General features: G+C 41.1%; 1 protein-coding gene across 1 annotated transcript in view; it reads right to left on the bottom strand.

Annotated features, from left to right (window-relative positions):
- Positions 1–14,652, bottom strand: part of CCDC148 (coiled-coil domain containing 148) — a 151,606-nt gene that overhangs the window by 78,924 nt on the left and 58,030 nt on the right. The window contains exons 4-8 of the mRNA XM_066638028.1: positions 12,371–12,474; positions 9,816–9,889; positions 8,193–8,356; positions 7,568–7,663; positions 7,292–7,473 (exon numbers count right to left, since the gene is read on the bottom strand). Of these exons, the coding sequence (XP_066494125.1) occupies positions 7,292–7,473; positions 7,568–7,663; positions 8,193–8,356; positions 9,816–9,889; positions 12,371–12,474 (620 nt within the window). The remainder of the gene's footprint in view (positions 1–7,291; positions 7,474–7,567; positions 7,664–8,192; positions 8,357–9,815; positions 9,890–12,370; positions 12,475–14,652) is intronic.

Here is a 14,652-nt window from a genome sequence, read left to right on the forward strand (position 1 = left end):
TCTCAGATCCAAAGTCTTATAAAAATCTACAGGATTTACTTCTAGGTCAAACATCCAGAATTGTCAACCTCCAGCCTAAGATCAGGATTTCCTTTTTTTCTGTTCAAACCTCTCATTTGCCCACACTACTGATTCACCATCCAGCATTTGTATGGTATTTTGGCTTTAAACAGAGTACAGTTTGTGTGAACACATAGTGAAATGTGGAATAAATTGGCAATTGTCTCCCTGCTAATTACTGTGGAAGTGTGAAGTCATCCTAAGGTTAAACTGTAACAAATGCTAGCCCAACTACAGTATCTGTACTGCAGGAATGCACCAGGATAAGTCACGCAGGAAACAGCGCAGGTCAGGGGCAGGAGGAACAATTAATTACAAAATTGCCTAGTTTCATAGCCTTCCAAGGAGCAGACTAGTGACATTATCCTCCTCATTTGTTTTGGAGGCATCTCAGACAGTTCAATAACTAATATATCAGTCCTAAACATATTTTACATAGAAACAAGACCCACTTTATTTCAGTGGAATCTATTGCCAAGGGCAGTAAAGATTAAAGCCTTAAAAACATTAGAAATAATTGAATGCTTTGGAATCCTAGCTGCAATCAATTGCACCTACAGTACTTCTAAGTGAATCTACAAAGCAGTTGCAATAAAGTTTATATTAGAGCTGTATCGAATGCTTCCCTTCCAATAGATTTGGGGTGAAAGAGGTACTTTTTAAGTGTGTAAATGTTCACCGACAAACATCCTTAAATGTACTCTTTGTTTTTGTTTGCCTTTTTCAAAAAGGATTGCATACAGTGAGAACTGGGTATCTGCAGGGTGTTCTGTTCCAGAACCCCCATGGTTACAGAAATCTGTGAATACTGGGGTCACAGTGTAAATTTTTTTTTAAGTGCCAAAACTGGTATTCCTGCCATGGCACAGTGAAACCATGACATTTCCGAGGCTCAGGGCTAAAAATAGCTCTAGACCCACTTCTGGGTCAGGCAGAGGTTCCTCTTTCCTTCCAGCATAGCCCCAGAATGCATCAGTATAGACGCTATATTGCACTCAGGAATCTAGTGGCTGATGAATTCTGGGGCAATGCTGGATTCTAGCCTTCTAGCCAAATTTGGATTCTAGCCTTTACATCCCATTCCATCAGTACAATCACATAGCTCAGAGGTTCCCAAACATTCCTGAGTTGCAAACCACCTCCATCCTCTGTGGTGGGTTCTCACACTGTTGGCTACTACTTTTAGAAGTAGGCCACCTCAGAATGGCAAATGCTAGGGACTGGCATAAGGATGCAGGTCTCTTGTGTGCTCTGGTGGATCACAACCCACACTTTGGGAAGCTGTGACATATGCTTCTCCTTTAGCTTCATTTTCAAAAAGGTCAGTTAACTATCTAAATCAGGGGTGCCCAAACCCTGGCCCTGGGGCCACTTGCGGTCCTCAAAGCCTCTCAATGTGGCCCTTAGAGAGCCCCCAGTCTCCAATGAGCCTCTGGCCCTCCCGAGATTTGTTGAAGCCCACACTGGCTCGACGCAACTGCTCTCAGCGTGAGGGAAACTGTTTGATCTCTCACATGAGCTGTGGAATGAGGTCTCCCTCCACTGCTTGCTGTTTCATGTCTGTAATGCAGTAGTGGCAGCAAAGGAAAGGCCAGCCTTGCTTTGTGCAAGGCCTTTTATAGGCCTTGAGATATTGCAAGACCTTCATTCATTCATAGAAGTTCATCTTTAATATATTCATTTATGTAAACTTAAGTAAATTTATTCAAATTTTAAATGTAAATTAATTCTTTTTTCCCCCAGCCCCCTGACACAGAGAGATGATGTGGCCCTCCTGCCAAAAACTTTGGACACCCCTGATCTAAATGAAAGTGGTAGTCTCTAGCTTTTCAGGTAGAGAAGGTGTAGGAAGGTGTTCCTACAAACTGTAGGAACTGTTGTAGAGAAGCTGCAGAAGAAGCAGTTCTGGAAAGGCACAAACTCCACTATAAGGCCCTTTTTGAAGAACTGCCTACTGAAGTCATTAGAAAGTAGACCACTGTGTGATACAGTAGTAGTGCTGAATTTGGCTGGATGTGAGAAACTCAGTTTCAAATCTCCACTCAGAGTAAAAATATACCTTAAAACAAACACAGAGTTACTTCTTATGTTAATGCATGGGAGGGAGATTTATATGTGAACTTTCCCTGATTCTCTCCTGCAAATATGCTGCTTTTAATCCATCTTTCCCCACTTCCAAGTCCAGGAATTAGCACCATTAGTTGGAGAGGGGAAAATTTACAAGGGAAAATAAAAAAAAAATAGGAAGGGTTACGTGCACATGCATGTGTACGCATTTGTACCCACTGACTCTCCTTTCAAATACCCCTCCATCATATATTACCAAAGTAAATGAAGGTTTAAGAATAAGCAAAATAAATTATCATGTAACATGTAGTCTGCCCTCTATAGCCTCAAGCAAGTCACTGTCTCAGTTTAATTTTCTGTACAGCAGGGGTTAGCAACCTACAGCCCACTGGCCATATCCAGCCTGCCAGCCAAAACAATCCAGCCCATCAGTTGAAATCTGGTGCTGCACAGAGCTTGATTTGGGAGGATAGGGAATGGTGGATTCCCTATCCGCTGGATAGGGAATGGTGAAGCTACATGCCCAGGCTCACAGATTCCCTGTGCTGCTGAAAAACACAGGGAGTCTATGAACCCAGCTGGTTGGCTTTGCCATTCCCCATCTGGTGCACGGCACACTGGGCAGAAGGTAAAGCCTCCCAAGCTGAGCTCTGAGTGGGCTTCTTCCAGGTGCTCAGCAGCATGGTAGTTCTGCGGTGCTGTGATGACTCCACTGAACATCTGGGACCTTTAAAGAAAAACGTTGCAGACCCTGCTGTACAGGATTGCTGAGAGGGTAACACACCAACATGACTTTTTTGGAGGAAGCGTAGGCTACAAAAGAAAGAAATGTTGAAACAAATTTAACTCATGGGCCCTTGTATCCTGTGTAAAGCTACCTGTACTGCTCACTGACATGTTGATAGGGAGAATATTATTTTCTCTTTAGAGTAATCTTTAGAAAATGCATGCCTTGTTCATACACACTGAGCTTCTGCATACCATGAGGCAGGCTATCCTATATCATGCTTTTCTCCATTAAAAATCTGAACAGGAAAAGTGCCACCTTAAAGAATACAAGATATGTACATATTAGGAGTTAACCAAATCTCCAACACACCAGCAATATGTTTCAAATATTAAACTTGGCACCTACTTACAACATTGCTATCGTTTTTCCACTAGAAAAAAAAATCTACTATCATCATTATTTTGTTTCAGAACCGAAACTTGGCAAGAGGCCTAGCGACAAACACCCTCAGGCAGCTGCTTTATATTTCCTCTGAATCAGATTTACCCCAAGCTAATCCCTGGCTTTACACCCTCTAAAGAACAGAAAAACCTCCAAAAGGAAGTCACCCTCCCCAAACCGTAATCCCCTGCTACCCTCTATAATAGGTAGAACAATGTAAATGTGATGCACCGTTTCACGGAATTTGCAGCCAGACAAACTACAACAATAACTCCAACTGAGATGTCAGCGTCCCCATACATCAACTGTGTCATTGTTGACTGTTGTACCAGAAACATCTAGTCACTGAGCTGGTACAGTAGAATTCCTTGTGCTCAGTTTCCTTTAGGAGGCCCATGAATAGTTTCGAATGCACAAGTAGTCCAATATTCAATTTGAATACTGTGGCTAATTACTTTTCTAAAAATAATTGTTAAAAAAAATAGTTGCTACAGAAAGCTTGACTTCAACAGTGTCGTTGGAGGAATGCTGCAAAATTCATGCTTATATGCTATGCACTGCTGTATCATTCTATTCCTCTGGTCTGGTGGGATGACCAAGCCAGTTCCTCCTAGGATAGCAGCAGAAGTTTCCATTTGCACATCAGCATTACTGACAAGGGAATCCTGGACCAAGGGATCTTTTCTGCTTAATGGAAGCACTAAAAAGGGTGTTGGGGCTGCTGATGGCAATTTGTAAGGGGCTGAGAAAGGACCACTTGCCCAGCACTCTTTTTGTGGGGGTTCCTAAACCAGAAGGCTTGGGATTAATGTAAACTTGATGCATTCTACAACTAGCCTCTTCTTTTTCCACCTGCAAGGAACTACTATAGTTAAGCACTCCTACTTAATTTAGGGCCCAATCCTATCCAACTTTCTAGCAGCCACAACTCAGTAAACATTTCCTTACCTTGAGCAGGCGTCCATGACTCCCCCCCCCCCATAGCAGGATGCAGCATATGTCCCATTGACACTGGTCCCCGAAAGCATACGTCCCATTTCCAGCATTGGTGCTGGAAGGTTGGTAGGATTGGGCCCTTGGTTGCAAATGCACTGTGTTTGTTAATGTAGAACTGGGCCCCCCACTAGGCAGAGTGAGGTAGCCCACCTCAGGCAACAAACTTATTATTCTGTTTATTATATATTTTACCACTATAGGGTTACCATTTGGATATCCTGGCCTAAGGCGCCAAAATATCTCTAGTTTGGTGTATGAGTTACAAGTAACATGTTAAATTGATAAAAATAAATCCCAGTTTGGGCCACATCCATTGATTGCATTTGTCATTCTCTTGAGTGGAGAGGTCGTCCAGGGAGGGTTACTCTGCAAGTCACAATGAAAGTAATGGAGTGTGCACTCAAGCCTCCCCTTCCTACCTCTCTTGTCAAACAGAGCACCCCTGCACTCTCCCTTTCATTTATTTATAATGGGGTTTGCACAATGCAAGACTTCTAAATAAATGAAGTGAGCTTAGTTTTTGAGCACAACAGACGTTTCTAAATAATTTGTTACCCCAAACTTTTCACTTCAAAAATGAATGTGTTTGAAAAATCTTCTCCACTGTATTTGATATAGATTTTTCTATTCTGAATAAAATACAGAGTGCTTATTGTTCTAGTTTAGGTGTCTATAAGAACTCTACATGGCAGAATCTTCTCACTAGGAGCAGATTTTGCAAGTTAAAATAATCTATAAACCTCTTAATTAAATATTCAGAAGTATTTTTCATTTTGTTTGTTTTGCAAATGCCTACATTTAATTTTATTGTTTTTACAAACGCCCTAGAATTTTTTTAAACTACTATTTTACTCTAGCTTTTACATTATATATGCTTGGAGGGTAACACAGGCCCGAAATATCCTTTCAGTAAAAGTACAACACAGGTTGAAGGCATATAGAAAACATATAGAAGACAAAGCTGTTACCTTGTGTCTAGCATATTTCTTCCTCTCTCTTCAGCTCTTTAATATATGTAGCCCCTGATTGTTTACTTGCACTTTAAACTGTGCACTACACATTCCCAAAAGATATTTCCTTTTTTTCCTCATTAGCATTCCTTCTGGTAAATAGAGTCAACTTGCAAAAGTGGCAAGACCCAACCCAGTTCTGTTGGAATTATGTCAGTCCTATATAAAAACTGTATTTCCTCTGGGATGTATACAGCCCAATCTGCTGTGTGATGACAGCAGCATACAGGAAGTGACACAATGCTTTCAGCACTTGCACTGCTTCTGGAATGCAACTTCACTTCCCACATGGCATCATAGTGGGCACGAGCTTGTCCCAAAATCCTGTGTGAGGCAGCTGAGACTCTATGAAAAATGAGAGAGCTTGGGAAAGCGCTGTGAAAGGATGTCTATATGAAGCTGGAATGTATGAAAATGAACCACAGAGCAAGCACCCAAGCCATGGCATTTTATTGTGCAAACTGAATATGTAGCAGTGACATGTGGTGAGGTCCAAGGCTGGGGAGGCACTGCATGAGGAGCTCTGTGACCCAGAAGTATGATGGTGATGTGATGACATTTTCTCCATGAATGTGATGACATCATCATGTCACCACCAAACTTCCACATCACCAAGCTTCTGCATGATTTTTACGCAGCAAATGCACAATCACAGCATAGGCTGAGCTTCTGCTGCCACTGCTCTAGTTTCTATACAGGGAGACACTAGAACTGCAGCAGCAAGGGCTCAGCCTCCCCTGCGATCCTGCAACCCATCTGTGGTGGAACATACAGGCAATCACAGGAGAGGCTGAGGGTATTTTCCTTGCATACAGGTGAGGCTCTGCCTCCCCTGACCACATGTCCCTGATATGTAGACTGGCAACTAAAATGTACGGACGTGAACTTTCACCTCATGGATGAAACACTGCTCTTCTCACTAACTCTCAGACCTTGCTTCTGGAAATTTCTGGGCACTTAATCTTCAAGTAAGTGCTCTTGTTTAGCAACTCTGCACATGCAGAGATAGCCAAAGAGAAATATTTAGCTTGATAATTGTCCCCAACACTAAACAGAAATAAATTCTGCAGTACAAATGACATGTGGAATGCATCATCAGAGCTTTAGGATTAAATCGCGCCCAAGTAATATAAATATCTATCAAGTCGCAAACCCATACATTTTAATTGTTATAGCAACCAAATAGTATGCATGCTTACTCAGGAAACATATGATTTGGAAATTTCATTAAAAATCTGTAATTGGCCAATTTAAATCAGGGATCATCCACCATAATGGGGATTAGTAAATGCTGAATACAAAAGGCCACCGAAACAGCCCTGCTTCCACAACACCAACATAAAATTGCACCAGCGACTCACATCTGTAATGCAGAGATACGGGGCAGGGGCAGTTGAACGACCCAAAGGCAGAGGTGGATAGCTCTGCTGTACCTCCAGTACACCTAATATAAAATGTTGTTGGAGCTAAAATAGAGCACATCATTCTGCCACAGCAGCAAAAGGGACTCCACAGGATCAGGCTTCCCAGCACAGTTATCTATTGTCATATAAATGTGAATTCATAAAAATAAAGTGAGAAGCCTGCATTTTGTGAAAAGAAGAGAGCTTAATGATTGTATGAGTAACTGTTTTAAGAAAAAAAAAATTCATTCCAATATGAAGCAGTGTAATTACAAAAGGAAAAAAAATTGTATCCACATAAAACATGAAAACATTTGCCACAAACCGCACTTCTGGTGGTTTAACTCCTCAAACATTCCACTTATTGTTTCCGACAAGCCATTTTAGAAAGAGACAGGTCTCTCAGCTGAGCAAACAGTTACTGACTATTTAATCCCACCGAGCTGGGCAGAGAGTCAATTATGCATTGTACTCAACAAAGGAGAAGTCAGTTTCTCTGGCAAACGCAGCTGAAATATCAGAAGATTCCAATACCAAAACATTTTGCCTATCCCTTAAAGAAATATGACATCAGTTTCTATTACCTCAATATGACTTGCAAGTCTTTATCAACTTCTTGGAGCTTCAACCAATATCCATTTGCAAGTTTATGAAATTCCACAAAAACCGATTCCTTCAAATCAGGATAGGGACATACCAAAGCCAATAACTGTGGTGGAATCTTATGAAAGAGCGCACTCCTCTCTTCCAAAGAACATACTTGTTCCTACAACAAAATGGAAGCCACTGGCATAAATATGAAAAACTCATGTTCTTGTTAATGCAATTGGAATCAAGAAAGTCAACTTTATAATTCTTACTTCTCTTGTGCAATCTTCAAGTTCTCTTTCCAAAGCCATTCTCTCACGCTGAAGCTTTTCCAAAATTATTTTCTGCTGCTTCTTTACAAACTCTACCTGATTTTATGAAACATTATTTTAATATCTTAAAATATTGTTTTGGTTGGTGTTCTCAAAATTTTGTTGGGCTCAGAGGCAGTGGATCATGCATTTTGGCTTGCTTTTGCAGCCCAAGGGTAAGGGAAGAGGCCTTGGACTGTGACAAGCTGAGCATCAGCACTTCCAAGATCTTTTGTGACTGTAAGGACGACCTATAAAGACAACCCCCTGCTCTCCTCTCCAGTTTAAAAGGGGAAGGGGGAGTCAATTCAAGGAGATCCCATGTCCTTCTCCAAAACCTGAGGAAAGCAAGAGCTCTCTCAGACCCCACACTAGGCTCAGAAGATTTTAACAGCTGATAAAGGCAAGCAAGCTTTCCAGAATGAGAAATTCACTTGACAGCAGCAAGCTGGAGAACTCACTGATGGATTAAATGTAGGGATGGGAAGAGGAGAAAAAGAGTTTATTGTATTAATCAAGGAAAACCATAATTACAAAGCAAAATGGAAACATAATGTTTCCATAATGTAAGAACTGAATTACTAACCTCTTCTATCACTTCATCTGGATTAAACTGATATTCTGGGCTGGGCTGCTGTTCACAGTTGGTCTGCATTTCTGACAGTCTGTACTTTAAATCCTCTCTTAGCTGCCAGATAGGTTGAACTGTATTTTCTTGAAATGTATCCAACTCTTTTGATAATTTATATTCTGTAAGATGTTAAATACAAATTAGGAGTGTCACTTGATTAAAGAAATAGTCTATTAACCATCAGAATCTCTGTTGATTGATTTCATTTGCATACATTTGAATATTAATACATTGTAACTTTCTAAAGAAAAATCATAATGTTTTTAGTCATATTTTCCAGAAAAGAAATGTTTTATTCTCTGTAAAAAAAAAAAAAAAAAAAAAAAAATTCAATTGCTTTTCAGAGAATAAAAAAGTCTCACTATGGCGCCCTGTATGATCATCTGAATGAGGGATGGCCTATGGGGAGAAGGAGGGGATGGGATGGAAAGGGGAGGAGAAAATGTCAGAGGAACATAGTGAAGACTTTTCATTCAGTTCATTTTTTTGGCTATTAAAAGGACTTGCTTGTGAAATGGCAAAACTCATTAAGCTTGAGCTTCAGAGACTATAAGGTGGGTTGTGATGTTCAAAGAGACTCTTCCTAGTCCCCTCCCTCTGAATTCCACTGATATGCATTGTATGTGGCAGGCAGATTTGGTAGTAGGATCAGGCAAGTAATTTCCTACAAGTTCAATTAAAGCAGAAGGCTCCAACCCCTTTCCATCCCACACACTGTGAATATTCATGAAGCATCTGCTTCTCAAAAGAACCACCTTGTCAGGGCACAGGTGGAAACAGCAGAGGCAGTCTCCTTGAGGTACATTTACATTACTTCCAGAAGCCAAGAGGCTTGCGCTGTATCCAGTGCAGGATAGAGGCCAGAATCGACTCAGCCAGAGGCAAGGAGAAGCTTTTCCCCTTACCCCTGGGCAAGGTGCCCAGGCCCATATGGGTCTCCTCGGACCTGCGCCACCTCCTGAGGTGGCATAAGTCTAAGGAGAGTGGAGCAGCTTCAAGCCGCTCAAACCTCCCTGGGCATGGGGGTTGGGATCCGGCATAAGTGGGAGATTTCACTGGAATCTCCCACTTTCCAAGAGACTGGTGGTCTCTTTTTACAGAAGACTAGCACTACATCATGGCCAGGCTTTGCCCTTCTTTCAGCCACAAAACACCAAGCCAGTGAGCAATGTGAGCTGTGATGAATCTCAAATGGAACAGGTTAGCTCAGGGGGTTAGCATGGTTGCAACTCATTTTAAAAACTAATTTTTTAAATAGTTCAAATAATCAATTATTGGATAAAGGCTGCAGGCCCAGTGCAAATCCTTGTTTCAAAATATTATGTCACTACATCAGAGTATAATTTTACTTTGAATTTGTTAGCATGCCAATATTTCTAAAGACTTGACTACCCAAGTAAAGTGGAATGTTAAAATGTTATGTTAAAATGAATGTTTTACTGCCTTGCTTGATGTTTTTACTTGCTGGGATACTCTGTACTTGACTATAAAGCTTTGTAAGCCAGTTTGGGCATTTGCTTTGGCATGGGAAAGGAGGGCTATAAATTTCTTAAAATAAAAATAAATAAAAGTACTTACTCAGGTCCCACAAGTCCAAAGAACATTCACTCCCTTCATCAAAAAAGGCTTGTATCTCTAATTCTAATTTGTGCCTGAAATGAAAAATTTACCTTAGGCAAAATAAATCCATTTATTACCCACCCAAAGAACAAGAAAATAAAAGTCAACACAATTTAGCTCGTCACTTCAATTTTCTTTGTTTCATGGATTACAGCATAGTTTGTGCTTCTTCACCAACTGTTTCCATTGTGGTCCTAACTTCTTTTCCCTTTCCGGCTGCAGCTGCACAGTGAGTGGAAATCATGAATGCATTTACAGGAATTCTCAGAAGCATTTCTGAGATTAAACAGTTTTGTCAGAGATTTATATTTTTAATATTTTTCAGTATCGACATTTCTTTGACATATTGTATCCACTCTCGAAGTCCTTCTTTCTCATATGAGGCTGACTGAAGTTTTCATTTCCAAACATTTAAAAGCACTTCTCCTTATGCTTAGATGACTTCTGGTGCTCACTCTATAGTTTGCTATCTCTGTTCTAGTTCGGAATCCTGGCTATCTATATGGATGCAAACTAGGCCAGCCTCCACATGCACTTCTATGTTCTCTCCTTGAGTATCAGATCAAATTCTCATGTCTAGTGTCCCTAGTTGCACTGTTTGGACTATCCAGCTCCAAATGCCTGAACTCTGAATTGCCCTTTTCATTGCTTCCTCCAAACTACAGCCTAGATCAATTCTTAAAGTGTTCATGCCCTAGATACTCACAGTACTTCATGAAAGTGCACAGATATTGCCAGGGCTGGGAACTTGACTTGGAATCAGGAAAATGCGCATTTTTCATTGATGGCAACTTGTGAATCACATGCATGGAAGACTGTGAAAAAGACTCAAGTCAGGGCCCCCCTGACTCAGCACTTGTCCCCATGCATGCTGACTCAAGTCTGCCTGGGTCTGGGTGTGCTTACCTTATGTTTTCGGGGCAGGAAAAACTTCATGGGGCCAGCATTCCGACAAGGCGAGCACCAGGGATTTTTTCCCATGTTGCTGCAGTGGGCTTTTTTAATGGGGGGGGGGGTGATGACTGAAATCTTTTAGACTCACTAAAGAACGATTCCGCCACTCAGAAAGTGCCCCCATTAGGAATCTTTTCTGAGTCGAGTCACGGGAGCGGTGACTCAGTGACTCGAGTCAAACCCCGCTGGGTTTTCCCATCCCTGGATATTGCTCTAGAGGTGAAAATGTCAGGACTCTCTCCCCAATCAACCTTTTTTGAGATGGTTATGATCCTGTGGTTCATGATTACTGGCTAGGCTTTTCTTCTCTTCCCACTGCATTAGTCATGCCAAATCAGTTCTGTTTTCTGGTAGCTCCTTCAGATGTTGAATCCACCTACGGTTACTGCCACTGCCATTGGAATGAAAGGCCTCTCTTTAGAGACCTTATGACTACCTTAGTCAGTCCAAACTGATTCTGCAACTGCACTTGAGTTCATTTTTGTACACTGGCAGTTCAGGGACACCGCTGCTATATAGTTTCCAGGAGGACTTTCCAGACTTCTAGTTTCTGGCAGCATTCCAGGGCTCTTTCCTGCAGCCAGGTATTTGACTAAAGCAGCAAATGCCTACATACTCTTTTCTTAACCCACTCTTTGTCCAGAACTAGTATCCAATTCAGATTTTCCACTGTAAGAGGAAGAGGCTTCAGGTATTGCTACCCCCTTCACAAGCCAAAAAGATCCTCCCGTAATTCATATATTTTACAAATTCTTCAATCTAATATGAATTATTTTATAAATTAAAATTCATTTAGGGCACAATCCTAACCAGGTCTACTCAGAAGTAAGTCCTATTTTGTTCAGTGGGGCTTATTCTCAGGGAAGTGTGGTTAGGATTGCAGCCTTAGGGCACAATCCTAAGCAGGTCTACTCAGAAGTAAGTCATATTGTGTTCAATCGGACTTACTCTCAGGAAAGTGAGGTTAGGATTGCAGACTTAGGGCACAATTCTAGCCCCTTATGTCAGTGTTTTCCAGCACTGACATAAGGGGAATGCAGCTCTGAGGTCAGGGAACAAACATTCCCTTACTTTGAGGAGGCCTCCGTGAGTGCCCCCCAACTGCAGGATGCAGCACATGTCCCATTGGCACTGCTATGCCAGTGCTGGAAAGTACTGACATAAGGGGCTAGGATTGCGCCTTTCGTCTTATATGCTAAGTCAGTGGTTCTCACTGTGGATCCAGGATCCACCAGTCAGTTGTGACCCAATTTTTGAAGGTTCGCAAAACTGACAGTGTAGACCAGGCTATGTGTGTCGAGCATTAAACAAGCTGTTACTTGGGGTGGGGGGTGGGAGCACTGCTGCACAATCACCATTACAGCCATACCCCTTGGCATTTATAAACCAGGTAGCAGCCTCTGGGGCCCCTAAAAAGTTAGGGAAACATTGTGCTAAGCTATCCAATAGTGTCCACATTTCTGTTATATTTTTTCATGCCAATTTGTTGTTAAGCCTGCTATTCTTTAGCCCTACACTCTCAATTTTGAATTACTTTATCAAGCTTTTCCAGTTCTTACCTGCTTTCATGCAGCCTTTTGTGCTCTTGCCACCACACTTGACCATGCCGTTTCAACAGCGATTGTTCTTTATTAATTTTTGAAGCTTGTTCTGCCTTCTTAATCTAGGTAGAAGTGGTTTAAAATTGTTAGAACTATAAAATCTCTTCTATAGGCCTATAAATTGATTCCTCAAAGTAACATCTGATGTTTAATAGGCTTCATTGCCCTTTGAGGTCAAGCTCATGGCTCATGAATAGTAACAACCACTGTCAAACTAAAAGGAAATTTGTTCTATTCACAAGAACATTTATACATTGCCCAGTTCTACCGTGTATACCAGCTGCTGTCCCCAGTTTCCCCTAGCCAACCATCAGCTGCCATTCAAGAGCTACACAAAACTCAAAAGGATCCTTAATCTAACTCAAAATACCTTTGTGAAAACCAATGAAGAATAATTATCATCTAATCATAAACTGATTTTACATAAAACCAAAATATGAAAATATTATTTTTAAAAATGGAAAGTGTGGTCATAACAGATTATTTATGAGGTTTTTGTTTCAGTCACCTACTGTGTCCCCTTGTCAGGCTTCAAAAGCAAAGGTGAGCGGTCACTTACACTTACAATTCTCCTCCATGCTCCCTTCTCTCCTTGGACTGTTGGGAACTGAAAATTATTTCTGGCTTGAGCCTGGCTGTCTTTTAAATGCCTTCCAGCATTCTTGACAGAACCACCTCTTGCAGGACATTCAGCACAGCAAGGATCTTTTCCCCATCACTGAGGCAAAAGGTGTTCCACAAGAGGTGCCCCACTTCCTTTGCTGTGCTAGTCTCCCTGCCATCATCTAGTCTTGACTCCATATTCATGGTGACTGGTTTGGGATGCAGTTGAGATGGGCCACTAGATGCAACTTTTATGGCAGGGACTTGTTGCCTTGACATTTTATGCTTCATTCGACAGCAATAAAGACATACTTGAACCTGTTGGTAGTACCTAGTCATCATGATTAGTAGCTATTGATAGACTTGTTCTCCATAAATTAAACTTTAAAAAGTCATTAAGTACTCGTACTGGTAATTACAGCGATTTATATAACATGTCATGTGAAGAAGTCATTCCTTCTTCCTATGTCTTCTGTCGGTCAGTTTCATCAGCTGACCCCTGCATCAGATGACTCCTTCCTAAGTCTTCTGATGGTCAGTTTCATCAGACATGCACATGTAGCCATATCATAGTACAAAGGGGCTTTACAGCAATTATAAGGGAATATAATTGTAGCAGTTTTATCTTCAATCCCTTTCTCAATTACACAGGGCTGAAAATTTGAGCATCAGAAAAACTTTTCTCAAAACTTATGGTGATTTTAAGTGAATTTGGGGTGCTGATTCCAAAAATGGCATCCGTTTTGTTCTATTATGTCTAGTTTTGGAGATATGACACAGTCTCGTTAATGAATGGTTCAAGCAGCCTCCCCATGAAGAAGTTTCATGAGGCTTCTTCATGATGAAGCTGCTTGAACCGTTCACTAATTATGCCATGCCATATCTCCAAAATTAGACAGGGCAAAACTGATACCATTTGTGGAATCAGCTCCCAAAATATATCCAGGAATAGGTCGAACTAAAATGTGTCTTGGCCTGTGTTGCTGCTAGGATGGAATTTTTTTTTTTTGTAGCAGCAGCCATGCAGTGGATCAACATTTTTATTGAGTTATCTATCACAATCCCAAAATCTCTTCCCTGTTGAAGTTGCCAACAAACTCATCAATGTATACGCAAAGTGGAGGATTTTTGTTCCAGTGTGCATCACTTTACACTTTTTGGCAAATGCAGTTCTTTTTGTTGTCCAAAATGAATCTGAAGACGCCCCCAAATGTTCTTCTAATACGTAGGCATTGCATTTTTTGTTTTTCAGTTTAACAATAATTTATCTTACAACCTTATATACTCATAAAAAGATACAGAGACAGATATAACAAATGGTGGTGGTGGGGAGAATACAAGAGAAATAGAAAATGAGGAGGCAGAAATTTTTTTATTAGTCCATTCCAGCATGGTATTTTATGTCAGAATGCCAGATGCAAGTCATGCACATTGGGGCAAAAAATCAAAACTTCACATATAGGCTGATGGGTTCTGAGCTGTCTGTGACAGATCAGGAGAGAGATCTTGGGGTGGTGGTGGACAGGTCGATTAAAGTGCCTACCCAATGTGCAGCAGCAGTGAAAAAGGCCAATTCCATGCTTGGGATCATTAGAAAAGGTATTGAGAATAAAACAGCTAATATTATAATGCCATTG

Source organism: Tiliqua scincoides, chromosome 1 (genome assembly GCF_035046505.1).
Source record: "Tiliqua scincoides isolate rTilSci1 chromosome 1, rTilSci1.hap2, whole genome shotgun sequence".
NCBI lineage: Eukaryota > Metazoa > Chordata > Lepidosauria > Squamata > Scincidae > Tiliqua > Tiliqua scincoides.